The sequence below is a fragment of the Lepisosteus platostomus genome, chromosome 13, assembly GCF_059453375.1.
Source record: "Lepisosteus platostomus isolate fLepPlt1 chromosome 13, fLepPlt1.hap1, whole genome shotgun sequence".
NCBI lineage: Eukaryota > Metazoa > Chordata > Actinopteri > Semionotiformes > Lepisosteidae > Lepisosteus > Lepisosteus platostomus.
This window is the reverse complement of record NC_142623.1, coordinates 1,059,429-1,084,335: the sequence shown is the minus strand read 5'-3', so window position 1 is coordinate 1,084,335 and position 24,907 is coordinate 1,059,429. Positions and strand designations below refer to the sequence as shown.

General features: G+C 46.8%; 1 protein-coding gene across 12 annotated transcripts in view; it reads left to right on the top strand.

Annotated features, from left to right (window-relative positions):
- Positions 1 to 24,907, top strand: part of adgrb2 (adhesion G protein-coupled receptor B2) — a 164,295-nt gene that overhangs the window by 52,438 nt on the left and 86,950 nt on the right. For 10 of the 12 annotated variants that reach the window (XR_015925870.1, XM_088602461.1, XM_088602468.1 and 7 more), the window contains exons 3-5: positions 13,188 to 13,268; positions 15,987 to 16,151; positions 22,819 to 22,983. Coding sequence is in view for 11 of the 12 variants with exons in the window: in XM_088602461.1 (XP_088458587.1) it covers positions 13,188 to 13,268; positions 15,987 to 16,151; positions 22,819 to 22,983 (411 nt within the window). In the remaining variant the exon portion in view is untranslated. The remainder of the gene's footprint in view (positions 1 to 13,187; positions 13,269 to 15,986; positions 16,152 to 22,818; positions 22,984 to 24,907) is intronic. The other 2 variants (XM_088602458.1, XM_088602466.1) reach the window with 2 other exon arrangements.

The window sequence follows — 24,907 nt, the reverse complement described above, 5'->3', positions numbered from 1 at the left end:
ATGGGAGGTGTTGAGAGGTGTTTGTTTTTTTTTTTCTTAAAGGAAGTGCATTTCCTACAAGGCTCAGGAAGGAGTTCAATGAGGGTCTCATGGAGAGTTAAGACCCCTCTCTACTCTGAGTCAGAATGTGTTTGATCACTCACCGTTAGGAGGCGCCCCAAGGATATTTTGGAAAGTTTGGAAAAGTTCAATCTGGCAGCAAAGAAGTCTTCAGCACTTTCCCATGAGAGGTTTTAAAGAAGTGAAGCATCCCTCCTCTATTCTATCTACGCCTGTATTTATAAATATCCTGTTCTTGTTGGCACTGGCCTTCTCTCTGCACTGTATGTTCTGTATGTGTACATCAGTGACAGAGCAGAATCATGAGCTGGGGTTAAAGTCTTTGAGTGGTGGGAGAAATTCCACCCCAGACCAGATTTGAACCCAGGACCCTGGAGCTGGAAGTGGCAGTGCTTAGATGACAAACCCCTGTGTCAGCTTGTACACAAGTATCTTAGACACTTAATAGACCCTTCAGCCTCCCAGGCATGTGTCCTCGTAATCTGGTTTTGTTACTCTTGACATGAAAATTGGCTTTGAAGTGTGCTGGACGGGACAGCCTGCCCATCTGGGTGTCCTCTGCTGATCTGAGGGCTGAGTCTGAGCCTGAACGAGGTTTTTGAGACTGGACAAGACCGTGGCCGCTGTGAAGAACTGAATTTATAGAAAAGGCAACAAACCGGGCTGTAGCTTGCTTGCTTCTGTATCTCACTGAAAGAGATTGCTGTGATAGGCCCAGACTCTCTCACTCACCCCGAGTGGCGTGCTAGCTCTGCTGATTAAAATCGCATGTGCCCAGAGTCTCTCCGCGGGGGGCATTGGTGTAGCGGTCTGAGTTTATGGCAGGCCTTGCATTGGTTACCTTTTGGGATCAGTCAGGGCCACCCTGGGGGGCCAATACTTGATTCAATCGGTTTAGAGTCCATTTAACTCACAGTCTCTTCACCCAGGGGTTGCTATGAAACGAGACACCAGCTGCAGGTTGGCAGCTAATTCCCGCCCGCGGGGCAGTTCGAGGTGTGAGTTCTGCCCCCTGCGTGTGTCAGCAGACAGGCCTTTGGCGGCCGCACGAGGGGAGCGGGGGAGGTCCTGATGCTCCCGGTTCACGCTGCGCTGTGACCAGCTACATTGGAGCGATCCGGTCCGATCCGTGTGATCCAGTTCGCGCGTGCCCCTGCCAGCCCCCCCGCACTGCGAATCCTCCAGCCTGCAGAGGGGGGAGCGGGGAGCAGGAGTAAGTCAGATCGATGGGGGAATCACAGAAGCCCCTCCAGGTCTGTGTAACAGCCCTGCTGAGGCCGAGAGCCCCGTCGGCTCTGGGTTGTCCCCAGTGGCTATTTAACGAGGATGAATGGCAGGAAGCGTCTCTCTAATTGCAGCAGAGGTCTGCTGACCTTTGCCCTTCCTTCAATCACTCTGCCAGCCAGGATTGTGCCACTCATCGCCCACGCTCTCTCCCTTAAAGAGCCTCTTGCTTGTTATACTGTCTACCCTGGTCTGATCTTTTTTTCCTCTGATGGGAAATCTGATTTTTTTTTTCTTTTTTAAATGCAAATGAAAGTGTCTCCATCAGGAACCGATGACAGGATCTGTGGAAGTTGGAACTCTTTTCAATCACTGTCATGCTGTACTTCCACGCCGTTTTTTTATAGTAATTAAAAATGCAGATTGCTCCACAAGCAGATGGAAAACGTCCATTTTCTCCTTAGCTAAGGAATGTCCCATCTTGGTCACGGAGAGTCTTTCTGGGGGTGAGCGGCAGCGCAGCGTCTGTATACCCTGTGCCTGCTGCCCTTCTTTAGAGAAGCAATCATCTTCATTTCTTCTGGAACGAATCCAGGCAGTATTTTTCTTTAGTGCTTTTGTACAGTTCTTTGAAAAGCGCTCATCAATAAATTTGAGTTGCTGTTATTATTGTATTCTTTCCTTTGGGATGTGCCAGGATCCTTGGGATTCATTAACCCTCCGTAATAAAACAGCCTGTCGAGCCTGCGGAACCTGCAGCACCGCGTGCGGAGAGGAGGCGAATCCCCCTGAGCCGTCTGTGTCCAGCTGCGTCTGAGAAGGAAAGTTGGTCTGGGGTGTTTCCGTCTGGAGAGGTGCTCCTCGAGTATCTCTGGTATCAAAGACACATCCTGACAGGTTCATTTGCAGCCAGGGATAGGGCTGGAGTGGAGAAGCAATCCCGATTCCCTCTCTTCATTTCAAATTTCATTCCTCATTCATTAGAATTAGAGCTGCGGCAGCTTTTCTGCACCTCAGAGGTGCCCATTCGGAGACCTGGGCAGTCCCATAGAGTACAGTACCTGCTACACATGCCCTCAACACCTCAGATACCTGCACATCTCGTCTCCAGTGGCTGCTGGAGGGCGCCTGGCGCACCTGTTTTTGAAAAGGGTGTTTACTGTGTTTCTAAGACTACCTTCAGCTGTGCAGGATTTGGAGTCTCTGTGTGCAAGGCTGAGGTTCTGATTATGGAGGACGAAGGAATGAGGAAGTGCTTTTGGGAGAGTGATGCAGTGTGAGTACTGGAGACAGAGTGGCTCTGCGCAAGAGGTCTGAGTCTTTCTCACGGCTGGGTGTGTGTGACCGTTCCACGTGTGGCAGGGCGCCTCAGAGCAGGGGGGTGGCTGTGAAACTTTGTGAGGTGAAAGAAAAATAAATCTCACAGTCTTCTCCGTGCTGGACACAAGTCCCTTCACGTGCTGTAATTCCCTGAAGAATTGGAATGGGATTTATTGATATCACAGCAATCATCACTGGCTTGTCGCAGCTGGCTGCTCTGTCACAGGGAGAGCTGTATTCAGAACTTTTCATTGTGAGCGTTCTTGTTTTCCAAACTGCTTCAAGGACAAATCTCTTCTGCAGAATTTTATTTTGTATTTTAATTTTCGTACTCGATAAAATACAGGCCCCATGATTTTGTGTCTCTCCTCCTGGCTCTCCAGTTAATTGTATGTGCATGATTAATAGATAAGTGTAACTACAGTATAATTTCCTACTCTCAGTACAACTTAATCATAGATATCTGTAGCCTGTCAATCATGCATCTAATAGGAACACATGGCTTGTTAACAAACTTCTTAATATTATACCAGAAAATGATTTTTCAGTGAAAACTATTCCATAGTTATGTAAACATGCATACAGAAATCACCATTCTTAATTGTCTGCCAAAGTGGTTCTTCATTAAATTGAATACTGTTTGGAGCCAATTTCCTTTACAGTCCTCCACACTGACATGCAATCCTCCTCATATTGCCAAGTCCCTTTACTGCCTCTGACAGCGGGTAGGGAAGTAGATGTGTCTTGTCAGTGACTGACAAGGGCGCTGCACAGAGCTGGAGACAGGCAGCCGCTCGCTGTGGCTCTCTCTGTCTCGCCTGTTTAGACATCATTGGCTCACGTCCTCCGGCTTGTCTCTCAAAGCAGGCATTTCAGCAGGGCTCGCTTGCGCCCTGTCACTCTGTTTGTCACAGTAATAGGGAAGAATGCTGCTATTTTTTCTTCCATTTTCAAATGGACCTGCACATGCGTTCACCTGGTGTGTGTGTGTGTGTGTGTGTGTGATCCTGTGCACTGAACCCCTGACCGTGGGCTTAATTTAAAAGCCCTGGTGCTCAGGCACACAGGCACTGGAGAGTGACATTTCTCTCCTGAGCAGGCTCCGCGGGGCAGGCAGCACCCTCCTGCATACAATACGATCTCTGCCGCTGGACCGTGAAGCTGCTGTCTCTTCCTCCCACAGTCTGTATAATCCGTATTGCAACGAGAAAGAGCAAGTCATCCCGACTCATTGAAAACAAAGCCCCATGCCAGCACACAGCAGTTTAACCTGATGTGGTTTTGGGAGGAATGAAATGGCCAGAGGAGGCAAGGATGGTTTTGCAGATGAGTCGTTATAAGAATGTAAGCTGGAAAAGAAAATGGACGCCGCTTTGGTTGAAAGAGCCAATGTCAATCGCATCTTTACCAGCTTTATTGCACCTGTGTTGCATGAGTATTCATTTTCCCGGCTTGACTGCAGTAGTGCGGCACCTGTATCTTTATTTCGAGTTAAAACTAAATTGAAATCGATGTTTTCCCTTCTGCACCTTCAGTCTGTAGCTCAGACAAGCTGGAGTAAATGAAAGAGCAGTGGGAGTGGTGTTCTCGCTGCGTGGCCGCTCTCAGGCAGCTGATACAATGAGTAGCGCACAGATACTGATCAAGATGCTTCCCGGTGCCTCTCCTTCAGGCCTCCAGTGCCAGGCTCTGCGGAGGGAGCTGGCGCTCTGATCCTGCCCTGTCAGTGCATCATTAGCCCGGATAGCCGCTGTAATGACTGGAGGAGCACAGGAATGCCAGAGAGACCTCGGAGCTGGCTGTGGGGCTGCGGGCCTCAGAACCATTGATCAGGAAAGCCTGTCCAGGAGCTCACAGCAGCATAATGAGTACCGCAGGGTCTTATTCAGCTGGTTTACATAGGAAAACATCAGCCTGTGCCAAATGGAGTCCTGCATTAAACCTGGAGAAGGACTTCAGAAGGAAAACAAAACTGACTAAATAAAACAGACATTCGTCAGAGCAATTTATTTGCCTTAAACGGGCAGCGTACCCATAGTGTGACACAATCTACAATTCCATAGTCTTTCAGCCTCTCCAAAGCGAGGTGTTTATTGATTTTGTTCAAATTTAGTTTCTGTAGCTGGAATAAAATCCTGTTTTGGCTCTGCTCTCTGTTCTCTTCTGTGGGCTGGGATAAACAAGCATTTCTTTGTAAGTCCATTGACTTCGATACGTCAGGCTGGAAGATGTGTGAGGTGAGGTTCAGAGGGCTTGTCCTGGGGGCCGAGGAGGTGGAGAGAGGTGAAGGGGGCACGTCTGGCTGGCGCAGATCGATTTGTAATCCTGAATGAAGCGCTGTAGGACTGATAAGAGGGTGAGGTCATCTCACTCTAATCCCTTCCTTTGGCAAAGGCACTGAGCAGCAGTTACTATCACAAAACTGTCAAAACAACTTTGAAATGCAGTGCCTAGTATCCCTGTAATGAATCCCTCCTGTAGTGCAGGACCCCTCCTGTCCTGTTCTGCTGCCAGTATTTACAGAGATTCCCCAGTGCGGTATTAGTGCAGATCAGAGCCATCGCACATGGCAAAGTGATGTGTGAGTCACTGGCAGTTCTCGCATGAATCATGTGTGTTTCAGGTGTGTGTGCAGCTGGTTCAATTAAGACACCCCACCCCCATTCCCGGTGTGGCTCCGACACAGGCCTGCGTCTGAAGAAGTCATCAATCTAGTGTTGGGTCTCTGGTGTTGGGTCCCATCAGAGACGTGCGTCATTAATCACCAGGAATGGAGTAGAAAAGGCAACTTTGCTTTTTTTCTGCAAAAAAAATATTTTTTTTTACTTGTTCTTAACAACCAGCTCATTAATTCCAGTTAAAAAAGGAGAGGTCACTCAGTTCCTCAATCATCAGGCCAGGATTGCATAAAACTCTTGAAGTGGTAACTATAATGGATGCCCCTTCTCTTGACGAGGGTACAGGCTTCAGAATCCATGTTCTGTTGCTCTGTGCCACACCCTTAGCACTAAGGGGAACGTCCTGTGTTTTTCTCCACACAGAGCTGTTTTGCAGGAGCACGCTATTCTGTAGAAAGGGGCAGGGTGTCATCACTTACCTGAATGAATTAAGCCACTAATTAGTTTGGTTAAGCAATAAAGAGCTTGGATGGAAGGAAAATGACGGACTTCTCTCCAGGTCCAGGAAACCCACTGTCCTCCTCCCGGCTGTGCTGTCTGTGTGCGCGGCGCTGGGAGAGCTCCCAGACGGACTGGCTGCAGTCCCGTTACACAGGGCTGCTCCACTGGGCTCATGCCACCTGGCGGGGGAGGTCAAGGGCTCATACAGTACGACCATATTGAGATGCAGAGCGGAAACCAGGCGCTCATCGAGAAGCCCTGGGTGTCACTCGCGAGTCCAGCCTGTGAGCCCGCGAGTCACCCCCGGCTGCGCGGCGATGAAGGTCAGGAGCCGCTGCGCTCCGCGCTGCCGCCCTGCTCCCGCCCTGCTCCCGGGGCCGAGCCACACCTGCGGGCCCCTGCCCTGCCCGCCAGGAGTCAGAGACGGCCCTGGAATCGCTCTGGGAATAAGCACCTGCAGAGAATGAAAAGTAATCATCTCCAAGTGCTTGGCTACTTTCGACCATCTTTTTATCTGCTTTTCCCCCTGATGCGGTTTGGGGAAGGATTGCCAGGACTCCTGTGTCTCCGGAGCGCAGAGCTGTCAGCAGGGCGATGGGGTTCGTGTCAGTGGTGTCCTCTGTTGTCTGTGTTAGACTGTGTAAGTGTGCTGGAGCTCTCTGCAGGCATGGGGGTGTCTCTCACTCAATTTGATAACTCAGAGGTGAGCACTGCTGCGACCTTTTGAAGTCTTCTGCCTAGACTTTTTTTTAAGCCAGTCACCAACGGGTCCTTGCAGACTGGCCCTGAATCAGTGGTGCTCAGCTGCAGTGAAAGTCCACAGTCCACAGGGCGTGCTGGAGTCTCCCTGTGTGACTGAGGACTGTCCCAGGACGACAGCTCTCTGAACAGTCTGCTGAAATAGAAACCACAGGATTCCCCAGGTCTGGAGCATCTGACTTGTTCCAGCAGTTGTTCCAGCTGAGCCACATTTCAAGAGTACTGCACACACAAGGAATCTTCTCCAGTGTTGAAGAGATCTGACAATGAGGGAGAGTGGCATGGTGGCTCAGGCAGTCAGTGGTGCAGGCTCACAGCCCTGGGTTCTCTTTGGAGTTGGCCTTATGGGTTTTCTCTAAGTGCCCTGGTTTCCTCCCACTTTCCTGGGACATGCTGTCCAGGTTAATCGTCATCCCTAAACTGTGTGTCCTGTGATGGACAGGTACAGTATCATCTCCAAGGTCCTGCCTGGAGTCCTGTGATGGACGGGAGTCCACTCCATGGAGTGCCCTTGAGTGTCCTGCTGGGTTGGATTCTGGACCCCTGTGGTGGACCCGGTTGTTATTGAAATGATGGGTGGTTCAAGAACAAAAGGCATCTAAAGCTCAGATGTTTCACACTCTTGCACAAAAGCTCACAAACTTGTAGTTTGCAAAATGGTCACTTGCTGTTGCAGCTCCTGAACTTCAGGTTCACCATCAGGTTTTTTTGCTACCTCATCAGCGTGGCTAAATATAGCTGCACACGCCTCGCCTGGTGCCTGTGTGATGCATTGCCTGCTTAGCGAAATTTGCATACAATGCAAACTAGAATTTCTTGCTTTATCTAGAAGATAAAACACTCGATCTTAACATCTGTAAAAGACAGAGGGAAGAAAATCCTAGACTAGAGAAACACTTCAAAAATTATCTAAAGTGGTTCAATTTTCGGGGAGATGAAGATCTGACTTCTAAGCAGAACCATTTGTCTCAAAGAGCGAACAGTCTGTCTTCTGAAGCTTGATAAAAAAAAGAAACATTATACACAATATCTGAGATATGTAATTTAAAAAAAATCAAAATTATATATAGAGAGAGCTGGTTTGTGAAATCGGAACCAATGGCTGTGGCAACACTAGCAGATTGAATATGACAGATCAAGATCAAGCATATTTCTAAAGCACTTTGTGGGGAAATAAGTGCAGTAATTTAAATGCGTTAACTAAATATTTCCTGTGATTGTCTGCTCAGAGCTGAGAAGGGTTTAATGGTGTCAGAGCTCATTCTGCAGGCTCACTGGAGCATCCCAGGATGATTTATGAGAACCCCAAAATGAAGCTGCTGTGTTGACTGCACTCTTATTTATTTACTCAGGTGTTCATTAAAGGGGCTTCACCGGCTCCCGAAAAACTCTTTAGGAAGTGTCACATCTCATCTGCTCGGCTGTCCCAGGCTGCTCACAGAGCAGAACGATAGGTGCTCAGGCACAATTACAGTCATTTCTATAATTAATGGGCCTTTCTGGGATGGTTTGCTTTGTTGTATTTCAATTTTTAAACGTTATAAAAAAGGGGTGAAAAAGCAGCTTCTGTTGGGAAGGCAGTGTACAGTAGCTGAAGAAGTGAGCATCCTCACTGCAGCTCCAGCACCCAGGTGCACCACACGGTGTGGGTCTGAAGCCCTCAGACAAGCGCTGTTCTGCCTTTTTCCCCCTTGAATAGTGAGTATATTTCATGCACATTCCTCTTCCATGTGCTATTGTGACCCGAGTGATTAGAACTCAGTATACAATGGAGTCCAATTTAGTCCAGAATGTTTAGCTGCAGGCAACTCTGAATTAATGGGCTGAAACTCTCCCAGACAGCTGGCAGATAATGCTATTGGCTTTTCAGATGGGTTTGGCCAGATGCTGTGAGGCAGTGGAGCCATGTACAGTATTATTCTAGTCCGATTTTGCCACTCACTGCTCGTCTCTCTAATTGACACGGACTGGCACATGTTACAGAAGACTATGTCCCCTTCTCCGCAGGAGCTGATTCATTTCTGAGTATTTGCAGGTGTGATATCACATTTTGCCGGGTTTCTCACTTTAGCTCTAAGTGTGAAACAGGCACAGAAGTTTTCCTGAACCAAAGTTTTATGCTGCTCTGACTGACATTTTGAATTTGTGTTGCTTGTAGCATTAGGGTTTTTCTTTGTTAAGGCTCTCTCTAAGTGGTCTGAGCCCTGGTTCAGTACCTGTGCACACTGCCATCAAGTTTGAAGCTGTGAGTATGACTTTGATGATGCAACACACACAGTGGTGCCTGAATCCGGTGTTAAGACAATGTTTATTAAAGGAGAAATGAATCTGTGACTTCTAATCGCATTCCTCAAGCACTGATGTGGGAAATCTGTTAGGAGAATTTGACTAATGTTTTCTGAAGTCAGGGATGAATTTCAAAATATCTTGAAATTTTTATGGAGGCTGAATACAAAGCACTTGGCCTCCTTTTGTGTCTTTTGAAGGAACGGGCTTTCTGCTGTCGTATCTCATCTTTGGTGCTCTGGCTGTGCTGTTTGTTACCCAAATATGAGGCTCACTGAGTGTCAGGGACAGGGTTAGCGTACGAACAGTGATGTGCATTCACACACAAAACTGCATCTCTGTGATTTGATCATGAAGAAGTGGAAATGTTTCCTTTTGTAAAAATATAAGAGACATCACAGCTCTGGGTTTTCAGGTTTCATTCCGACTGGCTCGCCACCCACAGTCCGGAGCACCTCTCTCAGAATCCCACAAACACCAATCTCCATCCTCCTCCTCTGTGGCTAAAAATCTGATTCATGCCCAAGACAGAAGTCTGGTGGTTACCTGGAGGCCATGATTAGCATTGACCTAAAACTCTTACTCTTCTGGGAGACTTGAGTTTTGTTTGTTTAAATGCAAATATGCAATAAAAGCTGGAGGTGAGAAAAGGAGAATTACATTTAAATGTATTTATCAAAGAATGGTGAGTGCACCCCTGATCTGAGACTGACACACTGCTCACTCTTGTTTAGTTACTGACGAATAGGCTCTGGTGTCATGCCTGTTGGTAACACTTAATGAGTTGGTATTGTAACCAAAAGAGTGGAAGTCCTGTCTGCTGTCTACATATTTAAAATATAACAAACAAAATCAAGAAGTGCTGAGATAAAAAGAAAAGAGTTAAAAAATAAATTATTGTGCGTATCCACTCACAGAACCTCTGGTTTTGAGCTTCACTCTCAGCAGCCCGCAGAGTCAAATGGGAGCTATTTCTATCGATCTCAGACACAACAGTGGATTGGCTTTGGAAAAAAACAACAACATTGCTGTCGGAGAGTAATGGACAGTGCTGTACACTTTTCAGAAAATCCATATCAGCCGCATAATACAATGTTATCATATCAGCAAATGACCGCATCTTGCTTTAGTGGCCAGGGAGTGCTGAGCCTGATCAGAAAAGTGCTGACCTCTGGGCCTGAGGGCTGCAGGGGAGCTGGAGAGCCAGTTTACCTGCAGAAGACATGCCCTTTGCAGCGAGGCGTATGTAGAGGAAGAAGAGACTGAAGAGAACGTCTGTGTTGTTTTTTTACGCGAGACAGTATTTTAAGAATGCACCACACCAAATGTTCTGTTTGAAATGATTTGTTCTTGTTGTGGAGTTGGCCACCAGGTGTTGTGCTGTTAACTGCCCTGTGTTTCTCGGGCGTTGTTTCGTTGTTTCCACATCAAATGGATTGTCTATGTGTGAAAATGCACGTGAGTGCATGCATGTGTAGATGTGAAGTTAGGAATAGGTCCAGGCTCTCTTAAAAATGCAGTACCTGTTAGGCAAGGACGGAGGGGTCAGCACTCCAGACCGGAGGTTCTTGGGATTGTGTGCTGTCCCCCCCCCTGGGAATTCACTCACAGGGCTCCAGGAAAGGCGCTGCTGTACCTGGGCCCCCAGGTGCTCATTGTTCATGAGAATTTTGGGTTGGTTTGCAAGCCTTGTATATGTTAACTCTCTCCTTCTCCTGAATTATAAAATTAGCTGTTTTTCTCTTTTATGACCACTGTGCAAAAGGAGCTGACTGGACTTTGGAAAAAGAGTGAGAGGCGTGTGCCCAGTAAGTTTTTTTTAAAGTATATCATTCATCATGGAAAACAGATGGCTGATTAAAAAAGTGCCAAAGAACTGAGAGGCATCTGCACAACTCTCTTCTCTAGAGCGGATTACTACAGCCAGCTGTTAGATACTGTTTGCTAGGACAACAGTGCTAATGCACGGCCTCCCCACTGAGAGTGAAGTGTAGCAGGCACAGTCATGATGCTGGCAGCTGAAAGAGTGACTAACGGTTTATTTGTGACCTTATGTTTTCTGCTCCTACCATATTGTAAGGATGCAATGTGCTGGTGCTGTAATGCCATTGTTCTGTGCAGAAGGGCCCCATAGCTCTCTCTCTGGTGGCTGTTCAAACGCTGTTCCCGATGAAGACCTGGTGATCCCCAGAGAGGTGTACCCCTTTTTCCCTCTTGATCTGGAGGGAGGCTGGGGAGAAGGTAGCAAGCCCAAGATTCATGTGTATCGGCTCAGCACAAGCAGCCCCATTGTATTTTCGTTTGCTGTGCATCGTCTGTGTGGGTGTTTGAAGATCTGTTTCTCCCAGAACAACTGTCCGAGGCTGAACTCCCTATTAATCTGAGGGCAGCACCTGCGCCTACTACAGAGTGAAACAGTTTTATCCGATATCCTTACACCCCAGTGTTTCCCACTCCTATAATGACCCCTAGTATAAAATCATTTGCACGTTCTTATCTGAAAGTAACCAAGCACTGCTGTCGAGCAGTTTCATCAGAACTCTTTTCAGAATGATTTTGAGGCCAGGGAACTAAAAAAGGATACCCATCCGTCTCCAGGGCTGGTGTAGGAGGAGGGCATCCCCTGGTGACCAAGAGAGTTAAATTGTATTCAGCTGAGAAGCGAGGAGCCACAGGCCCATTGCTAACACAGCTGGAAAGGCTTTTCACCAGCAGGTGTTGCAGAAATATTTCATGTGAGACAGAATCTCAACGCTGAGCCTGTTGTCTGAACGTTGCTGGGTATTATTTTAACAGCTTGACTTTAAATCGTATGCATGCACAGTAAATGAAACATGGACACAACCTGTGCAGAATCTGTTAGACTTATCTATAAAATGTTTTATAGAGAAGGAGGCTATTGGTCTGATGAAACTGAGGAATTAAAAGAATAACTTAGTTTCCTTCAAATGTCTGGGGAGAGAGATGTGCCTTCTAATCAAACACTTTCACTGTCTTGCCTGCCATACATTTCAAAACAAGGTAATGAAAATGGGATCAAAATAAAATTTCTTTTGTGGTGTTTACTTCTTAATGTATTTTTGATGCCGGGAAAAGATGTCTCTGAGATCACCATCAGCACTTGGATTGCTGAAACTATAAATATAAACCGCATAAACTTTTTGTACCTGCGTTGTGTATGTTCTCCATACATTAAATACGGCCATCAGTCCTCTGTGTTGAGAGCACCTGGAGTACGGTTTGTACGGTTTTCATTGCTGCACTGTAGAGCTGAGTGTTTTACAGGAAGTGCTCAAGTGTGCTGTCCAGGCACCAGGCTCGCAGAGAGGGCGCTGTCTCCTGGTGTGCTGCTGTTGTCTGTGTTCGCTCTGTGGTCAGAATTAGCCAGGCGGTATCGATGCCTGCTTCAGCTTTCATTGCTCTGTTAACCCACAGTCTGCGTGTGCATGAGCCTCCAGGCCTTTTGACCGATCAGTAACGGGGGAGCCTCCTAAGCCGGGTTCAGACGCTTGACTGCAGCCGTGCCATGAGTCCACTCCTGCTTTTGTTCAGCCCGGTGTGGTGAGCAGCGCAAGCGTGTGCTGGCCTCCCCAGTGCCGGCCGTGTCCTGCCGTTAGAGCCCAGCGGACCCCCGGCGCAGTGCCGCCCTGCTCCGGCCGCTCGGACAGAGGCGTCGGAGCTGGGGTGACCCCCAGGAGCAGGTTGCCAACGTCACTGCCATTCCTGCTCTCGCAGTGTTTGACCACGATGTTGTTTTTATAAGATGGTACAGCTTTGAACACAAAGCAATACAGATACAGATGCAGCCGTGACAAAGCATTTACGTTTGAGAAAAACACAGGGCTGTTGGGCATATTTATATGCTATTTGTTTATTGATTCCTGGACTCTTTTTTTAACAAAGCTAAGGGGAGATTTATTAGTTCTGCATATTAAATGTCTGGTTCCAGCCTTCTGCTGTATATTAGCCTCTGCCTCAGTCTCTGTCGCTGTACACGACCAACTAATTGTTTTGCCTATGCTCTACTTGAAGAATGTATAAACAATGATTAAAGGAAAATATTTTTAGACTGTGCTGTCAAAAATCACTCTTCAAAAACACTCAAAGAAATTCTCTAATGATTGTGTTAATATGAGCTTTTTGAATGCGTATGTGAAACCCTGAATAAGTGGCTTAGTGATACAGTATGTGACTGTCTGAATAACAATACTGCCCATGAGGTTAATGCAGGCTCCAGCAGACATTTTCATCATTCTGACTTTTACAGATGTGGCCCAAAACAATCACTGGTGTCAACAAAAATGACACAGCATTGTGAATCAGCCTTGTAGGGGGTTGCAGGTCTGGGGAGCACGTCATCTCTGGTACGGGCTTGCTGGGGTCCTGGGCCTGAACCCCCCTGTGTTCCTGTTCCTGCAGATGCCGAGGATGATGACCAGAAGGTGAAGACACAGAGGCCCCGGTCCGCTGATCAGCCGGCCGTCTTTCAGGCTCAGACTGGTGAGGCTCTCGCCCGTGTTGTCTCCTAACAACACCTCACCCGTGTTGTCACCTCACTCTGTTGTCTCCTAATGTGCATTTACATACAGTATCCTGCTGCCCTAGCAGGTCACGTGAACAGAAAGGCCTCCGAATTCAGGAAGTGCTGTCAGAGGAGCTGCCTCAGTAAGGTCACACAAAGGAGCAGGTCATCAGTTCAATCAAGGACTTCTGCTTCATGCCATAGTTAGAAAGCTGGGAAAACGTGCACAGATGTAAACATTCACTTTCAACTATTTCACAACTGTTAATATACTGCATCTACAGTCCGTACCAATGTGTGGAGCAATCCCAAGAGTTCAGTCGCAGTGCAGAGGCTGTGCAGCTAATGAGGACAGCCAAGCAGTGGTCTGGCAGTGGAGCTGAACCTCGGCTTCTCGTCAGGGACCAGTCAGTCAGAGCACAGGAGACACCTCTGAGCCGAGTGAGCCTGTGAAGCCCCTCACACCTGGCCCACGCAGGCTGCGTCTGACAGGCACCCTCACAAAGAATGCATTCAGCAGAAGAAACACCATCAGGAGTAACAATAAAGCTTTTGAATCCTTTAATTGGCATTTAAATTCAGCCCATGGGCTTCTGTGCCGAGCACTTCTTTCTTCTTTTCTGCCTCCCTGTCTTTCTATTTCTTTCCTTCCTCCTCTACCCCCCCTCCCCCTCTTATACAGCTGTGTGTTTCTTGAATGTGTCCTTCCTCTTTAGTTGGAATCTGAGGGGTGCAGGAATTGTGAAATGTATTTTGCACACATATCTGTGCAGACAAAATGAACCCACCAGCAGTGCCGGCTGAGCAAAGTCTGTATTAATTTGTAACGTCAAGTAATTGCAACGTGTTAGAGTTGTTAGATTTCGCCACATCCTGGTTGTAAGATGACATCTGTGATGTCACAGGACCTGGGTGAAAAGCGTGAATGGGGACAGAAACAGGGTGTTGGGATGCGGGGAAAGACGTAAGAGGTAAAGGAATTTTACCCACCCACACCTCCAGCTACACTGATGGAATTACCTTATAGCCCCCCTCCGAGGAAACGTTCCAAGCAGAACCGTGAGCTCTTGGGATGATGGGAGTTTCAACCTGTTTGCTGTTCGCTTCATTGTTGAAAGTCCCTCTGTCCCTGCAGGAAGCTGTACAATATTGCAAAAAAGGATTTTCCATTGTTGTAGACTCCTTTTGGTTGTCACAACCAGATGCCGACCACATCTGCATTTTGATTTCACATCTGAATGGCGATGAGCCATTGACTTCCAAGCACAACACAATTCTAATTCTTTGCACTTCTTTCAAATCCTCCCACTTCCAGTCAGCACAGGGTCCAACTACACATCACCTGCTGCACAGATGGCTACCAAAGTCCGTCAGATATCTGAGAAATGATCCATCTCTAACACCAAGGCATTGGTTGTTTAAAGGAAGAAAATGCTCTATGTGCTCTGACATATTGAAGTACATTTACTTATACTGTATAGGCATGGCTCTGTCACTGTATGCCTGATTTTAGAAATGATTTGCCTCATACAGTATGTTACTCTCTCAGTCATAAATGACACATCTGAGTGCTACAGTCTTGGCCTGTCTGATGTCCCTCTCTAGCACAGCAATGCAACCAAAACCTTTCTGATTGGAGAAGTGTTTTGACAAATCCACAAGTCCAGCGAAGTTTTAGATATTCAAAAGTAAATGTAAATGTTTAACAGGTGATTTTTTACAATTGTATAATCTTATTACATCCTGTCCTATCCCTGGTGGGGATCCATCCCTTCAAGACAGAAGTCAGGCAAACGCTGTTATCCTTGTAAAGACAGCCTGCTCCCAGGGTGCTTCAATGGGTGGCTGGCCGTCTGAAAAGCTCATTTTACTGGAGCTCCAGTGTGTGCTCTTGTTTAGAGGACAATTCTGCCTTCAGAACCCACTGCTCTGTAAATAAAGCCCCAATCAAGGACACTTGTCAGCAGAATGTGCCCTTTGATACTGTAGATCTGTCTGATTATCTTAACTTAGAATTTCCTGAATGGATTGTTAGCTAAAAAAAAATCCATCGCTGAAAGATTTATTAAATTAATCCTCCGGCTTAGATGATACCGCAGAGTGTTTGTGAATATTACAGATATAAATGTAATATAATGTTTATGCACAGCACCTCTGGAAATGTGATGGCCAGCTTTTTAGCTTCCCCATATTTTGCGAGAAAGGGCTAATGGGTGATGGTCAGCTGTCTTCTCCATATCTTCCAAGCCCTCGGTCATACAATACAAAACCAGTCCCTGCGGAAAATCTGCAAAATGCTGCAGGAGGCTCGGGGTAGAAACCAGAATCTCAAAACAGCAGGAAATGCAGTTCTGCTACGGTAGCTCATTTGTCCAATTCTCTTAGCATTAAGATCTTCACGGTGGCGAGATCAATGAAATAAATATGCCCGTCAGGCTTGACTGATCTTTCTCTTTCTTTCTTATGTTGCTTTGTTTCTGTCTCTTTTTCTTTTTCCTCTGTGGCTGTGTGGGTTTCTCTTTATTTTTGGCATCATATATCTGTCTGTCTGCTTCCCTATCATGCCGGCTGTGTGTCCTGTGCTCCTGTCTCTAACTGTATCGTGCGTCTGCTGCGTGTCCTGTTCTTCTGTCTGTGACTGAACTGTGTGATTTGTGCACCTGTCTCTCTGACCATACGGTGTGTCTGTGTGTCAGGAGACCCCGCGGCAGAAGAGTGGTCCCAGTGGAGTGTGTGCTCTTTGACTTGTGGTCAGGGCATGCAGGTGAGGACGCGCTCCTGTGTCTCCTCTCCATACGGCACCCTCTGCAGCGGCCCATTGAGGGAGACCCGGCTCTGCAACAACACTGCCACCTGCCCAGGTAACCACAACACTCCCACTGCCACCTGCCCAGGTAACCACAGCACTACCACTGCCACCTGCCCAGGTAACCCTAGCAAACCTACTGACTCCTGCCCAGATAGCCACAACTCTCCAACTGCCACCTGCCCAGGTAACCACAACTCTCCCACTGCCACCTGCCCTGGTAACCACAACTCTCCTACAGCCACCTGCCCAGGTAACTCCTGCACTCCTACTGACACCTGCCCAGGCAACCACAACACTCCTACTAACACCTGCCCAGGTAACGCCTGCACTCCTACTGACACCTGCCCAGGTAAAGCCTGCACTCCTACTGACCCCTGCCCAGGTAACCCCTGCACTCCTACTGACACCTGCCCAGGTAACTCCTGCACTCCTACTGACACCTGCCCAGGTAACGCCTGCACTCCTACTGACACCTGCCCAGGTAAAGCCTGCACTCCTACTGACCCCTGCCCAGGTAACCCCTGCACTCCTACTGACACCTGCCCAGGTAACTCCTGCACTCCTACTGACACCTGCCCAGGTAACCCCTGCACTCCTACTGACACCTGCCCAGGTAACCACAACTCTCCTACTGACACCTGCCCAGGTAACCTCTGCACTCCTACTGACCCCTGCCCAGGTAACCCCTGCACTCCTACTGACACCTGCCCAGGTAACTCCTGCACTCCTACTGACACCTGCCCAGGTAAAGCCTGCACTCCTACTGACCCCTGCCCAGGTAACCCCTGCACTCCTACTGACCCCTGCCCAGGTAACCCCTGCACTCCTACTGACCCCTGCCCAGGTAACCCCTGCACTCCTACTGACACCTGCCCAGGTAACTCCTGCACTCCTACTGACACCTGCCCAGGTAACCACAACTCTCCTACTGACACCTGCCTAGGTATCCCCTGCACTCCTACTGACCCCTGCCCAGATAACCTTTGCACTCCTACTGACACCTGCCCAGATAACTCCTGCACTCCTACTGACACCTGCCCAGGTAACCACAACTCTCCTACTGACACCTGCCCAGATAACAACAGAACCCTCTAATGATCTGTCCAAGTGGCTTCAACATTCCTACTGACACCTGCCCAGGTAGGCTAAACATTTCTGATGCTTCTTCTACTGCCGAAGTAACCGACCGTTAAACTAGCACTCTCGCTGATCCTGTTCAACTTTGTATCCCATAGATTTAACTGACACTTTACAACGCCACTACATTGTTATTGAAGAAAAAATATGATGCAACATAGTCTCTTTGTGTAACCACAACTACAATCCCAGAACACGGGAAGTCCTGTATCATTGTCACTGTACTCTGCAGTCGAATTGCTACTGATTCACCAGACCAGAGGTGAAGGCCTGTACGCACCTGTGCTGTGGCTGTCGTGTCACCACACAGGTGCTGTCTGTTCTTTGTGAGGCCGAACATGCCGCTGTCTCATGAAGTGCTCCAGTGGACCCTCTTCCTAGTCTGCAGTTCATAGTGTTGACCAGTGAGCATGGAGGTAGCCTGTGCTGCTGCCCTGTACACACTGGGGTGAAATTTGTAGCAATACACTAATGTCAAGAGTTGCTGCCACCAATAGGTAACCCACTCACGAGAGTAACCTGGAAGTCTTTGAGTTCCCGTTTCACCGGTGAGTTTGTTTCTGTTATTCAGCTGCTCCATTGACACCCTATCCTGGTCCTGTTGCTGTGGGCATCCCACTTCTTCTAGTGCGTGTCAGGCAGGTTCTGTATCTGCAGGCCAACCAATGCTGAATGGACACTTCATTCCTTTATACAGTCCTTGGTGTTACAGTTGGATTTTGTTGAAGATGTTCAGTATGACGGATGTCAGCAACAGTAGTTTGCGCAGTGGTTGATTTATAGTCAGGCACTGTGCTAAGTGTGGACCTCATATTTTTGTGTTTGTACCTAGAGGAGATTTATATGATATTGGTGTGAGGAGGTTTTCTGTGAAGTGCATAAAACCATCATTGTGCTCTCTACACATTTACCATTTTGTAGCAATTACACGTATTTTGGAATTGAACTTTGTTTTCTTGTGCATTTCTTGTGCATTGGGTGACACAAACAGGAAAGTGAAGCCCCCCAGGCTTGAGTGAAAGTATAGGAGTTGCTCTCTGCTGTGCTTAATTAATACAAAGATACAGGCAGGTTCTGTTACTGCCAGCACGGGGATTTCAGAAATAGCACATGCATTTTACAAGCTCTCTTTATTTTAAACCTGCAAGAAAATGTATCATTTCCAGAAGGCGTGAGAGTCCACAACAAGACCCCTTTAGGTTAGTGGAAGTGTGGAGTGTTAGCAGTATACAAGCACGTACACCACTGCCCTGCTCAGAGTTTATTATTGACCATAAATGTGAGTGCATTCTTGTGTTAACAGTTTTAACTGGATCAGAATATGAATGAATGAATTTGCACATAATCCTGAACAGTTGCACACCATCCTCCACGCTGTGTGACAGAGCTCACTGTGCCAGGCAGGCAGGGGCACTCTCTCCCATTCCAGTTCCAGCGCAGGCTCTGCGCCCAAACTGCGTTTCCCGGGATTGATTAGAGAGAGCAATTATGCAAAGTTTATTTTGTAAGTAGCTGGCTGATTACTCAGAATTGATTAGCTACGGCTCCAGATTAAGAAGGAACATCGAGTTTTTGTTTTGTTTTCTTTAATATATCTCTCGTAATGCCTCATCAGTTTCCTTTCCTAAATGACTTAAAATCCCCTTTTTTGTAAAAGCTTATATCAGTTTCCTATTCCCAAATTTAATCACACAAGTTAAAGCTTTATAAGTTCACCCTACATAGACTGGCAGTCATGTGCTGCACCATCTGATAAAGCTCAACAATGCGTTTCTGAAAGCTGTAATCTTTACACACGTGGAGGTTGTAAAGGGACAAGGGACATTAGTGTTTGACTCTAGCAGTAAGTCATTCAGTTCTTTGCAATGGATGATGCTTTGGTAGCTGTTATTTCTGATTTGTATCAGTGTTGAAATGTCATTCCTCTTCCGATAAATAAACCCCACCAAGGAGCCTTGTTGCTTGTGAATTATATTTTGCAGAACGGATTGAACACCACAATAGGCTGAAATAGTATTAAATTCCTTTAAAATAAAATCAAAGCGGTATATGAATTCTCACGTATAATATGATGGAAAGACTGTTGCGATTCTGAAAATGAAGGCAGTGTATGAAAAAAGCTTTCTTGGGTGTCCACTCGGCTTTCTGAGTGATGTTTAGATAATAATCCCAGCTCTTGTTTTGTTTCTCGCAGGCATGAAAGTAAACTAGTAACCCACTTATAGTGTTTTCTATGGAGAAATACTGGTTTCTATTTTCCCCACATCTGTGTAGTGTAACCTTCTCTCTCCTCCACATTCCACACACCCACTGTCCCATTTGGTCTCATTCAGTACCCCCTCACCCCCCCCCCCCCCCCGCCCCCTCCAGTTGTGTGAAATGCTGTACTGCTGGCGCTGAAATATTTGTACAGCCACACCTGTAGCAGTGAGGTCCAAGAGCACAAAGCTGATGTTACATCGCTCGGCCATAAGGGGGAGCTGTGTGAAAGCGCCTACAGCAATGAGAGGGCAAATAGCAGCACTTTGAGTTAAGCACTTTATCACAGCTGGTCATTGGATTACTCTGGCACATGCAGGAGGCACAATCTCCAGTCCAGTCAGCTGGCAGTGTTGTGCAATGTCCATTCATACCCTAACAAGAGACAACAGTGGGGCACAGAGAAGGGGGGACTTAATAAGCTGACTCTCCTGACAACATTGATGGTTGTACTTGTCACTTGCCACTGAGGGGCATGCACACTCTCTGTGCATTGAGTGCTGTCATGCATTGCAGAGTTTATGGAGATAATGACACTGATGCCTCCTGTCTTATAGACCCTGAACATGCTGAAGTGTTACTGAGGGAGTTGTTAATTGCGCCCTTTCTTGAGGCTGGAACAAATGAGCAGAAGACATATAGACCTTAAATAATCTAAAGATCTTAAAGGCCATCAGAGAGGAGGCATAGTTCTCATCTTCAACATGCAGCGATAAACAGGCTTGGGACCTGGATGGAGAATGTTGGCGATACAGGACAGAGGGGAAGATGGGTGAGAGGAGAAAAGGGATGCTTTATTAATACTGTGCTTGTGGTTAATGCATTTTGTGGAGTCCATCTCCTGCCGAAGCTGTGGGACATTCAAGAGTACTGTTTGTGGTTTAAGTGTGATGAGTCTTCTGTTTTGTCTGCGGATGTGTTTTCTTGCTCTTGTTGCAAGTACCTTACGATCTTCTCTATTTGATGTTGCCCAGCCAGGCTGTCAGAACCAGCACTCTAGCTTCTTTCAAAGAAAGGCTGGAAGAGACCCTGGGATCAAACAGAAATTTACAACCAAACGCGCAAGACAGGCCAACCGGCCAGCTTTCGTTCTCAGTCTTTTGTGTGTGCTTATCAGCAATGAGTCGTGTGCACTGTACTGCAGTGCTTCATCTATTATTAAGCACCATGTATAATTCACAGAGCTACCGCTGACACGCAACCCAGCACCAGTCTCCATCCGGCGAGTTTGCACTTCGGACCTGGATTGTAAATCAGTGCATCAGGCTGATCCAGTCAGGAGTCCAGTGCAGTGTTCAGTTCTACATGGTGTTTCCAGGCAAAGGAATACTCATTAATCAAGTAAATAAATACTTGATATATAATCAGGGGCACCATGCTGGATTTTAGTCGAAGGGGGGAGATAGAGGGTTTTAGATACAGTATATGTGTTATTAATATATACCTCTACATACAAAGCTGTGTACATATGTAGTACATATTCACCTGTGTGTACTGTATGATCATAGGGGACTAATGAGTGTACGTGCAAGGCTTTGTTTTGCCATAGGGCAGGGGTTTTTAAAAGCAGCTCAGCGCAATGCCTTTCAGTGGGGCTGGGAATGTTAGCTCACCATGTGGTTTACCTTTTGATGCTGATTCCAAAGGAAAGGCCAGGGCCTGCCCGTTGCTGGTGTCTTCCTTACAGTACGATGGTAAAACCTACCACCTGACAGAGTGCAGTACTGTAATAAACAGAGCCCATCTCCAAGAACTGAAGCAGAATCTCTGCACACTGACGCTTAAATAAATTAATTAAATAATGAAACAGTCTGCCCCATGGCTTGCAAAGCTGCTCTTTCCTGCTGTGGTAGTAAAAGGCGACTGGCCGCTCGGAGAGCTGGGCAATGCACCTGGACATTGAGCTAAGGTGTGGAGCCGCCCTGCAGGAAAGACACTGCTCGCCCTTGCTCTCACAGATCGGGAGCACAGTCGCTCCTGTGAATGTCAATTTCAACAGCTCACCATTACTGATAACGAGCTGACATTTGACTTCATCATTAATAACTCATGATATCTGACTTAGAACTGCAGATACTGTACTGTGTGTTCTTTAACACAGCACTTTCATTTAATAGAATCATAAATAATTCAGACTTCACACATTTCAACAGGTTATACCAATTATTATTATTATTATATTTCATGTAGTTTAATTAAAGGAAGCACATTGCTGTGTAAAGGCCATGAAAGAGATAGGAAAGACTGAGTGGTTCAGCTAAACTAGTGAATTTTTTATTCAAGCGAGAAGAAGAAAAGCCGGTGGCTTATGGCATATGTAGGGTTTCACACATACAAGGGAGACAGTGAAGAAACCATCCCAGAAGTAAAAGCTAAGACTCGGGTGCAGAGGAACAGAGTAGCCTCGCAGTGGTGCATCGTGGGAGGTGTATGCCCTGACCGGGCAGGTCAGTGAAATGGAAGCAGATGCACAAACAGCACATTTCTGATTGGACAATAATGAAGTTGCATGAAAACTGAGGGGGGGGTTGTCAGCCTGCTATTCCTAAATGGAGCTTCTGCAGCTCCAAGGTTTCTGTATTCTTTATTTAGCCCGTCATGTAGATTGTGAGCAAGATCTCATTTGCTGTGGTGACCCAGAGACCCTTTTGTGGAGCTGCGTTGTGTGTGGGGTAATCTCAGTGAAGTTTTTCTTGCCAGGATAATTTTGATTCTCTTCTTCAAGTACTGTAGCTCGTTTCTCACTCCAGCTGTGGCCTTTCAATTAGCTGTGAAATATCCTTCCCTTGCCATGTTTTACAGAAAATACTCAAAGTAATTTTAGAATCCATTAATTTTTTGTTAATGATACACCGGTTTATGTAATAAGTGCATATTTCAGGTTTATTATCCAGTACTTGTTCACCTATTGATCTTGATTTGTGTGCAAACCTCTTGCACTGAATCTTTTCTTTTTAAGGCTACCCATCCATTCACTCATTTATCCTGCAATTATTTCTTTGAAAGGTGGTAAAAAATTGTTAACATTTAATTTCTTCTCATTAGGGAGATTAACTTTCCAATATGCCTTTATTGAAAAAAAATTCTATACTGAACAAAGTTAAGATTAAAAACAGTTTGAACTCATATTTTCGATCGAGACATGAATAGATACAGTATGTAGTTGTGCGCATGTAGTGCTTTCGCACTGCTTCCAGTGTGTGTTGTGCACGGAGGAAACGTGCTGCCCAGGCAGTCCTCCCCCGCTGTGTGTGTGTGGGGCGGGCACTGTGGTGCATGCGTGCTGGTGACCGCCCCCTGGTGTCTGTTGTGGTGTATTGCAGTGCACGGGCTGTGGGAGGAGTGGTCCCCCTGGAGTTTGTGTTCTGCTACGTGCGGCAGAGGCTTGAGAACCCGGTCGCGGATCTGCGTCGCTCCGCAGCACGGAGGGAAGGGCTGCGATGGGCAAGACGTGCAGACTAAACCCTGCAATATCGTAACGTGCCCCGGTTAGTACCATCGCCCCTCCTCCGCTCTCTCCTCCTCTTCCTCTCTCAGTCTCTCTGTCCCTGTCTGTCCCGTACTGTTAGGGCTTGTTTACGTCTGCGTCTTGACCGTCATTTCTGCCTTAATTTGCACTTCTTTCGTTCAGGATGTCATCAGCTTTCTTGTGGTATATATAGTAAGTTGATATTTTTTATGTGGTCTTAGTCTGTCTACTTGTTTGGGCCAAATCGCCTCCTCAGTTTTGTAGCCTTTTCACTGTGGTGCCAGTAATCGCCATTGGTTTCTTTGACATACGGCTCCCTGGCAACAACGCCTGTACCTGCCTGGCAGAGAATGAGGCATATTGACTTGCTCTTCTGACATGCCCACCCGCAGGGCTGCTCGTGGTTCCAGAATGCCAAAGGGAGAGGCAGCGTGTCTCTCACTGACATTACTGCAAGGCTGAAGTCACCCAGCCTTTTCCAGCATCCCCTGTTATCAGGTGCCGAGAGATCAGGACTCCCGGGGGACCGCCGTCATCGTCAGCTAGTGACGAAATGCACACCTGACCCAGAAAAGCCTGAACCATGGAGTTCAGCCTGTGCTGTACAGGCAGAGCCACTCGGGAGCCTTTCCAGCCTTTCTTATTCTCTCTGAATATTCAGGACAATACATGGAGAACGTGATGCAGTCCTCATTCATGCCCCCATGTTGGCTGTTGACAAGCAGTGGCAGGTTAAAATCAGATGCTGTTCCTGTTGCTGGAAACAAGGTGAAATCAGTCAAGCAGGAAGGTTCTACGTGTGAAGGATCCTCAGAGGTTTCCTCTCACACCAGTTGTATTTTCTTGTGTCGAAATTGCTTAGAGGCTGTAGTGAATTAAGCTTGTACATAGCCTTGCTGTACCCCTGCCTACCAGCCATAGGCACCGTGAGTCGCCCAGCTTAATTGTTTTATAGTTAAATGAGAAAAAACAACTCATCTTCCTCACTTCCTGTGTCACAGATGTTCTGAATCTGTTTCTGGTCCAGCCAGGAAGCACAAATATACCTTTCTTAAGAAAAAAAAGGATGGCGTGAAACAAAGCATACCTAAAAAAAACATGAAATCTTTTTGGCAGCATTGTCTTTTTGGTGGTGTATTTAAAAGAAGGAATCAGAGGAATCTCTGACCTCAGGCTTTTGCCAGCATCTTCACTCTAGCAAAACATAAATGATTTTATAAAAAAACACCTGCTTTAACAGGAAAAAAAAATATTTATGGGCAGTGGTCAAAAATGTTAAAGAAGTTCAAGTAGGTAGCTGCGTCACATGCGTAGGCTGCAAAAGGAACAAGTAAAGGTTTATTCCATGCTGAAAAGGCTCAGAGCATGACCCGAACCTGACTGAAAAGCATGGTTAATTCCATTCTCTTTTCAGCATAGAATAAACCTTTACGTGTTCCATAAATTTGAAAGGCACGAAACTCCATGTGGCATCCATAAGGATGCGTGAAATATTTTTATTTTGCTAGTTATTTTTGTGAGGGGGGTCAGCCTGTACTTGTACTTTAAAAAATGGAGCATACATTTGCACTGGTGCAGAAACCTCATGTATGATGCAAAGGGCACGATAGAAAAAGAAAAATCACTAGCAACCTGGCAAGCAAAATGGGCTAAATGGCCCTGTCTTGTTTACAACATGCCTTAAGTTCTTTTGTAGAAAAAGCCTTCCATTTAGTCAAGGCCTCCCCAGAGGTTTCCTCTCGCATACCTACACCCACGGGTTTTTACTGGTAAGCTGCAATGGCCAATGGCTCTTGTCAGTGTGAACCGTCATCTTCCCAGCCAATTGCTGACATGATGCTCCAGACACAGTGAGCTGCAGGGTCATGTTTATCCAAAAGACTTGGGTAAGAAAAGTCTTCACTTGAGCTGCTAGAAGGCACAACATGAGTATGGTGCCTCTG